This window comes from Scaptodrosophila lebanonensis, unplaced genomic scaffold (genome assembly GCF_003285725.1).
Source record: "Scaptodrosophila lebanonensis strain 11010-0011.00,11010-0021.00 unplaced genomic scaffold, SlebRS2 tig00000024-arrow-pilon, whole genome shotgun sequence".
Lineage (NCBI taxonomy): Eukaryota > Metazoa > Arthropoda > Insecta > Diptera > Drosophilidae > Scaptodrosophila > Scaptodrosophila lebanonensis.
Window position 1 is genome coordinate 17986290 of NW_022060538.1, and position 8063 is coordinate 17994352.

The 8063-nt window shown below is 42.9% G+C and overlaps 3 protein-coding genes across 4 annotated transcripts; 2 read left to right on the forward strand and 1 right to left on the reverse strand.

The window, feature by feature from the left end:
- The first annotated feature begins 118 nt into the window (after positions 1–118).
- On the forward strand, positions 119–4213 carry LOC115620591 (protein sel-1 homolog 1). 2 transcript variants are annotated; one of them, XM_030513903.1, is made up of 8 exons: positions 119–248; positions 417–854; positions 925–1670; positions 2215–2389; positions 2444–2592; positions 2653–2987; positions 3360–3564; positions 3633–4213. In XM_030513903.1, exons 2-8 carry the CDS (start codon positions 422–424, stop codon positions 4053–4055), a joined length of 2466 nt encoding a protein of 821 aa, XP_030369763.1. In that variant the 5' UTR covers positions 119–248; positions 417–421; the 3' UTR covers positions 4056–4213. The 2 variants fall into 2 exon arrangements, with proteins under 2 accessions (XP_030369763.1, XP_030369762.1); XM_030513902.1 differs by having other exon boundaries at positions 139–290.
- A 58-nt stretch (positions 4214–4271) lies between these two features.
- On the reverse strand, positions 4272–5781 carry LOC115620595 (26S proteasome regulatory subunit 6A-B). Its single transcript, XM_030513905.1, has 3 exons — positions 5572–5781; positions 5096–5516; positions 4272–5034 (listed from the first exon to the last, which is right to left on the reverse strand). Exons 1-3 carry the CDS (start codon positions 5779–5781, stop codon positions 4379–4381), a joined length of 1287 nt encoding a protein of 428 aa, XP_030369765.1. The 3' UTR covers positions 4272–4378.
- A 177-nt stretch (positions 5782–5958) lies between these two features.
- Positions 5959–7962, forward strand: LOC115620594 (ran-binding protein 3). Its single transcript, XM_030513904.1, has 4 exons — positions 5959–6062; positions 6189–6613; positions 6675–7672; positions 7734–7962. The coding sequence occupies exons 1-3, from the start codon at positions 6047–6049 to the stop codon at positions 7647–7649; spliced, it is 1416 nt and encodes a 471-aa protein (XP_030369764.1). The 5' UTR covers positions 5959–6046; the 3' UTR covers positions 7650–7672; positions 7734–7962.
- Positions 7963–8063: the final 101 nt, after the last annotated feature.

Here is an 8063-nt window from a genome sequence, read left to right on the forward strand (position 1 = left end):
ACCGACCATTCTATTCATTTGCATAAGAACTCCCAAATATGTCAGTGATTTTCAACACTGTCGCGGTGTCATCGTTGTTGCGGCTTTGCAACACTCGAAAGAGCACATATAGTATTCCAACTATAAGATACGTGTGTTGTGTGTGAAAAAGTAGAAAAGAAGCTAAGCCAGGGCAAAGGCAATTATAATAACAATCGAGTTCGTTTAAAAATGCGAAAGCGATAAAGCTGATCGAGCACTATCAGACGGTAAAAGCAATAAGTTAGGGGTTTTGGCGCACGAAAGAAAAAGTAAATAACACAACACGTCAGTCCTAAAGAGCAACGGCAGACGAAGGCAGAAAGTAACACAGTTTTGCCTATATCTTAATCATTTTATTTTCTGTTTTTTTTTTTCAATTTTCGGCTGACACACAGACACGATGAAACTGTCGAGCTTTACGTGTCTATTGTTACTCCTGGTGGCACAGCGAGCCCAGGTGTTGAGGGCTGAGCTGCAGGGACCATTGGAGAGTGAAGCGGCGGTGGCCTCGACAGCGACAAAACAAAATGTCGAGTCGGCAACGTCTGCAACTGAGGCGCAGGGGAGTGAAGAGATTACTACCAGCACCGAAAAAGAATCCACAGTTCCTGTCGATGCCTCCACCACAGGAGGAACGAGTAATGAACGCAAAGCGTCTAAGCCGAAGGATAACGAATTTGTACAACGCACAAAAGTAATGCCAGCTGCTTTGTTCGAACGTCTGTGGAACGATAGTTTAATGAAGCAACAAAAACTGAAAGCCGAAATCGAAGCAATTGAAGCACAACGTCCGCCACCCGAGGTTGTTGAGCTGACCCCCGATCAGGTGGAAGGTTAGAGGCAGTTTAATTATGTCGAGCGCAAGTGAATTAATCATAATAATTATTTTGGTCATCCCATCAGTTGAAACCATGTACAACAATGCAATTGACATGATGGCCAAGCCACGGACGGACAAGCGAGTAGCCTTTACACTTCTGCGAAAGGCCGCTGCATTGGGTCATTCTTTCGCACGAGCTGATCTGGCCTGGTCTGTCGTTCTCGGTCACTGGATGGACTTCGATTTTCACCATGCCGCCGAAGAGTTTGAGAACTTGGCCAAAGAAGGTGTAGCCGATGCTCACTTGGGTCTGGCATTTCTGTATTCCGTTGGAGTTGGTGGAAAGAACATTAGTCAGCCCCTCGCGCTGATACACTTCACATTGGCTGCTCTCGGCGACAGCACGCTCGCACAAATGGCCATGGGCTATCGTTATTTGTACGGCATCAATGTGCCCATCAGCTGCGAAAAGGCGCTGTCGCAGTACAAACGTGTGGCTAAGAAAGTGGCTTCAAAGGTAACATTCGCTAATGGACCAGTAGTGCATCGTGTCAGGTTGCTCGATGAGTTGGAGAATCCAGGCAGCCATGAGACAGAAATTGTGGATTACTATCAACTGCTGGCCGACAAGGGGGATGTTCAATCCCAAGTCGGTCTAGGCCAATTGTACTATCAGGGTGGCAAAGCCATACAGCAGGATCATCAGAAGGCGCTGGAGTACTTCACTCAAGCGGCAAACGCAGGAAATGCCATTGGCTTTGCATTTCTGGGAAAGCTTTACTTGGAGGGCAGCGAGCAAATAAAAGCGGACAAAGACACGGCTTTTAAGGTGAGTTAACACAGTTATTGCAATTTCTACAAGTGTGAACTTATATGATATATTGATATACATACAAGAAAGCGTAATCATTAAAATCTTAATACATTTCGGGAACATTCCTACTTCAAATAACCTCGTTAGCTTAAACTACTTACTGATAAAAAAAATCAATTAAGTTCTTCAAAGTATGTATGCGATTTGCATTATTAGTATGGTTTTGATCTCAGTTTCTCAAACAGACCGACTTTTATATGCCCTAAAGTGCTTATAGGGCCATTATGTTTTTTGTTCGAAATACGAAAAGCTCTATCTAGCGAGATCAGATGGTATAACTAAGTTGGCGAAAAATGAAGTGTATTATCAAGAACGTTGAAATAACTGGGGGCTATTGCAATAGATTATTTTTCTCTTCACACACAGATAACAAATCAAATTGTATACATACATATGTAGACAATTCACTGTGAATAAGGTTTTGTAAAAATCATATAGGAAACTCAAATCTAATCTTATTTAATAGCTTATTAATATATTTTTGTGTTTGTCTTTTCAGTACTTTACTAAGGCAGCTGAAATGGGCGATCCTGTGGGCCAAAGTGGACTTGGTCTGATGTACTTGAAGGGACTCGGTGTGCCAAAGGATTCCATAAAAGCATTGTCGTACTTCACGCAAGCTGCAGATCAGGGCTGGGTCGACGGCCAATTGCAGTTGGGAAACATGTACTTCAGTAAGTTTCAGGAATATTTTTTCGATGCCTCATTTAGCTATCTCCATTTTATAGCTGGCAATGGCGTTAAAACGGATTACAAATTGGCTCTTAAATACTTTAACTTGGCCTCACAATCGGGTCATGTTTTGGCGTACTACAATTTGGGAATTATGCATGCCTATGGCATGGGCATGTTGCGTTCATGTCCCGCAGCTGTCGAAGTAAACTTGAAAATTTGGTATACAAATTAGATCTAAATTTTAATTCTTTGACTACTTTAGTTCTTCAAGAATGTAGCTGAACGTGGGCGCTGGAGTGCTCGAATGATGCACGCATATAGCGACTACAAACAAAATCGGATCGATGAAGCCTACATGCAGTATGCGCTGATGGCTGAGGTCGGCTATGAGGTGGCTCAGAGTAACGCTGCTTTCTTGCTGGATCGCGAGGAGGTCCATGTGTTCAATGATCGTCACGAGGACTTAATAAGAGCATTCTATTATTGGAAACGTGCAGCTGGTCAAGGTTATTCTGCAGCACAAGTCAAATTAGGTGACTACTACTACTATGGCTGGGGCACCAATACGGATTTCGAGACGGCTGCTGCACTATACAGGTATACAAATCAAAGTTTGATCGTAAAGATTTAAACGAACAGATAAGACACCGTGATATTTTTAATCGTACTTATTAGTTTACATTATTTATATGATTAATTTGCTACCTAAAGTGTTGTCGTGTAACTGCACAGTATTAGAACCATGGAGGAACCATCTAAAAATCCTATTTGGCATTCCCAGTATCGTAAAATATTTAAATATATATTATATATAATAATAATATGATTTTGGGCAAGAAATAGTTAGGTTGATATGCCGAACATAAAAAAGGGACAATCAATAATATTTGTCAATGTGACTTTTTAAATGTACTTTACAACTCTTTAGAGACGTTTCAGACTAACATTTGTTTTATACGCTTCGAACAGGAAAGCATCGGAGCAACAGTATAATGCTCAAGCCATGTTCAATCTGGGTTACATGCATGAGCAGGGTCTGGGAATGAAGAAGGATTGGCATTTGGCTAAAAGATTGTACGATTTGGCAGCTGAAACGAATTCGGATGCCAAAGTGCCTGTGGCAATGGCATTATTTAAGCTACAAATGCTGGCAAAAATTGAATCGATAAAAGAGGTATGTACAATATTAGAATAATTACCACGTAAATAGGCATTTCTAACAATTGGAATTTTTCGTCACAGTCGCCGTACAAGTTCATTTTCTATTTGGATGAGAATATTGCCGCGAATTGGGATCTGTATATGATTACAATACTGACGCTCTTGTTAGGCTTTATTATGTACACCCGAAGACCATTCCAGCAGCCAGCTGAGCAGCCTCAGCCTGCGGATCCACCTAACGATAACGCCGCAGTCAATGTGAATCAAGTGCATGCCGCTGCACCAGCGGCCACAGCAAGTGCAGGGTTAGGAGCGACTGCAGTCGCCGCTGGCGGTAATGAGGAAGCGGCCACATCATCCTCAGCACCCATGACCACAACCTCTACGTTACCTATATCGACAACTATAAGCACTGCAGAAGCAGCTTCCACGTCCGGTGCGACGGCTGCCAACAGCTCATCCTCAGCGCCGAGCAGCGCAAATACACTCGATCCCACTGATTAGTCTTAAACAAATTGTTTAATAACTCTAGTTTAATTAGTGTCTGTGTAAATATTTATCATCTAATTTCACCGTTTTAATTTTTTATTAACTTTAAAAAAACAATGAACTTTTAGATATTTACAAAATATCGTACTCAAAAAATATATATTTGTCCCTAATTGCTAATTCTGCTGAATGGAAACACGACAAAAGATAAACATGGGCGACAAACTCCAATATTTTTTATATTTAAGTTTTCGTGTTTATTGTGTAAGCTTGAATGTGAAAAAACAATTGTAGCACTTGGCCAAATTACATATATATTTAGACTGCAAATTTCTAACTTAGGCATAGTAGTTAAGATTAGCTTTCTTCTTGGCCTGCACCTCCATGATAGCATCCATGAAGTCTTCGTGTGTGACTGATGTAGCCGAGCGACGCAAAGCTATCATGCCCGCTTCCACACAAACGGCTTTGCATTGAGCGCCGTTAAAATCGTCTGTGGAGCGCGACAGTTCCTCGAAATTTACATCGCTGCTTACGTTCATTTTTCTCGAATGGATTTGCATAATACGCGCACGTGCCTCTTCATTTGGGTGTGGGAACTCAATTTTGCGATCGAGACGGCCAGAGCGCAGCAGGGCAGGATCGAGAATGTCCACACGATTGGTGGCAGCAATGACCTTAATGTCTGCAGTCGAACTGAATCCATCCAACTGATTTAGCAGCTCCAACATGGTACGCTGGACCTCACGATCGCCGGCCTTTTCGGAATCAAATCGCTTTGTGCCAATGGCATCCAATTCGTCAATGAAAATTATAGCTGGCGCTTTCTCTTTGGCGAGAGCAAAGGCATCACGCACCAATTTGGCGCCGTCACCAATAAACATTTGAACGAGTTGTGGGCCAGCGAGTTTTAGGAAAGTCGACTTAGTCTGTGCGGCACAAGCACGAGCGAGCAGAGTTTTTCCAGTTCCAGGGGGACCATACAGCAAGACACCTATGAGAATTAAGAGTATTTTATAGCAAGCGGATAATTAATATATAAATAAAGGTCTAACCTTTTGGAGGATGAATGCCTAAGTTCTTAAATTTCTCCTTGTGTGTCATAGGCAGTACCACGGCTTCGATTAGCTCCTGAATCTGTTTGTCAAGGCCACCGATATCGGAATATTGTTCTGTGGGACGCTCATCAACTTCCATAGCTTTCACGCGTGCATCATATTCAGCAGGAAGTGTCTCCAAAATGAGATACGAATCCTTGTTAACTCCAACTAAATCACCGGGCTTCAGTTTCTCCGCATCGACAAGGCCAATGACAGGCAAGAAGTAAGCCTGACGAGTGGATGTTTTAATGACTGCGCATTTGCCCTTTCGCTGATTGTCCAGAACGGTGACGGAACCATCGTCCTCTTCTTCTTGTGGATCAACATCCAATAGCTCTATGACGTTCGACACCAGATACGGTAGCGTTTTGTTAACCTAAAAGGGTGCTTGTTTAGCTAATGTGTAATTGCAGATGTGACGCTGCACTTACCTTAATCTTCTCAGTATTATCTTTGATCTTTTCATTTTGAGCCTGAATCTCGTGAGTGATGCGCATTACCTCGCTCTTCATTATTTTGATTTCATTGTCCATCAGTCGAGTCCTGCTCACAATTTCATCTGTGGACATACGCAGAACCTCTTCGCCTAGTGATTCCTCACCATCTTCCCATATAGACTTGTCCTCCAATGTTTGGGCCATTTTTAATGCAGGCACTAATTCTTTTTAATAAATGGAAAATAGCTGCGCTTTAAGTAAATCTGTAGGCGCTTGATTTTCCGCTCGATGACTTGTAAATTTTCTGTTTTTTGTGCCGAGTATGACAGCTACATAAATAGTGTTAAGAAACGCCGAACAATTATCGACTGCGTCGATAGATAGATATCACACATTGGCTTGACAGCAGAGAACGCTTTTTGTGTGTAAAAATTGCCAATTTATTAATTGTGCGATAACGTCGTTAAAAATGTCAGAAAATAATGGTAAGTGTCCCAATTAACTAGCATTCGTTTTTAAAATGAAAAACGCCACATTCTTTTTGATGTGCATCGAAATCTCGGCTCAAACATGGAAAAGCAAAAATTTTAATGCAACTCTTTTTTTTTCAGAAGCGTCTATTGAAAGCAATTGTTTTAGAGGCGGGTTTACATTGAAAGCCTCTCGCTTAGGTGGCGCTGTTTTGCGTCCGCCTGTTCTTGGTCCGTCCGTGATTGGTGGCGGAAGTCATGTTAACAGTAAAAATAGTTCCACATCCTCAGCCGGCACTGAGAAACCACAAGAGGCGAAGCCGAGCGAAGATAATCCATTTTTACGCGAGCAAAAAGACGAAGATGATGTTGGATCAGGGGAGATAGTGGAGTCCACTGAAAAGTCTGACAAAGACGAGATTGATGAGCGCCCAGATCCGCTTACAATGCTCCGCAACAACGGTATGGAGCGGAGCAACATTTTTGCAGCGGCCAAAACCACCATGCCGCGTATGGAAAGCAGCGGCTTTGTTTTTGGCCAGAATGTGCACGAAAGAGTAGTTGGTGTAAGTAACATGCCGATAGATGTCCAAGTAGAAGTTTAAATCCCGTTTATTATATGTACAGGAAAACATTGTCACAGAATCCAAGGCAGAATCTGGCACCTCGGAAATAGCCTCAGCCACACCGCAGCTTCTATTCTCGAGCGTAATTCAAAAGGCTGCTAAAACTACAGAGAATAACGAAGCCACAGGAAAAAGTAAAGAAGTTGAGGCCAAGAGCCTGACAGATGTGGCGCGTGAGTATGAGGAGAGTCGTGCTCAAAAGCGTAAATACGAGGAGGTTGAAACTTTTACTGGCGAGGAGAACGAAATCAATATTGTCGATGTCAGCTGTAAGTTGTTCGCCTTTGTGAATAGCAATTGGGAGGAGCGCGGTCGCGGCAGTCTGCGTCTTAACGATGCAAAAGCTGAGGACGACTCCTCACGTGTTGTGTTTCGCACTTCGGGCAACTTGCGGTTGCTGCTGAACACAAAAGTCTGGGCAGCCATGGTGGCCGAGCGTGCTAGCCAAAAGTCATTGCGTCTAACCGCAATGGACAACACGGGCACGGTGAAGATCTTCCTGGCCATGGGCAGGCCTGCCGATATAGCACAGCTGCACAAGGCACTGAGCGAGCGCATTATCAAACGCAAACTGACACATCCCGAGGAGTGCGCAGCTACGGGTAGTGGCGAGCAGGCAAAAAATGGATTGAGTCGCAAAGAAGGTGATGCAGATTGCGCTACCAGCTCACAGCCCGAATCAACTACCAATGATGACGAGGACGATGATGCAGACGATGACACTGTTAACAATTCTGCTGCTGCTGCTGCTGCTGACGGCACTGATTTGACCGAAGTTGAAGCCCAGGCGGCTAAAGCTGATAAGAAAGGTGTTGATGGTACTGAAGACGCAGACAGCACTGAGCCTAGCCCCAAAAAACCTCTAGTAGTGGTGGCCGACAGTAGCGCCGATGTCAAGGAGCAGGAGCAGAGCAGCAGTGCTGGAGGCGAGGCTGGAGCTGCCGTCGATGACGGAGTACTTTCGTATTTTTTATAAAAGAATTCAACTATTTAAACGCTGTAAGTCGTGAATTATTATACACTAATTATAATAATTTATTAATAATTATTATTAATAAAGTCAAATAAATGAAGTGCTGATTTGTACGCCGGAAACCTGAGCAATCACGCACCAATGCAAATGAATGATAGCCATCTACACAATTTCGAAGTAAATTTCCGCAGTTATAAAACGGACCTCCGCCCGCGGTTTTCCCAATAAATGATAAATGTTACTCTGCTGTTACCAAGATATGATTGGAACAATAGCGATGAGCGCCTTCTTCAATAAAGTTATCCAAATTCAATAATTCATATAATGATTTGTTCTTAGTCGCTCGAAGTCCTCTTGTTAAAGTTTATCCATGAATCCGCTTCTTATCCAATTTTTTAGCTAGCAAAAAGACTTCAC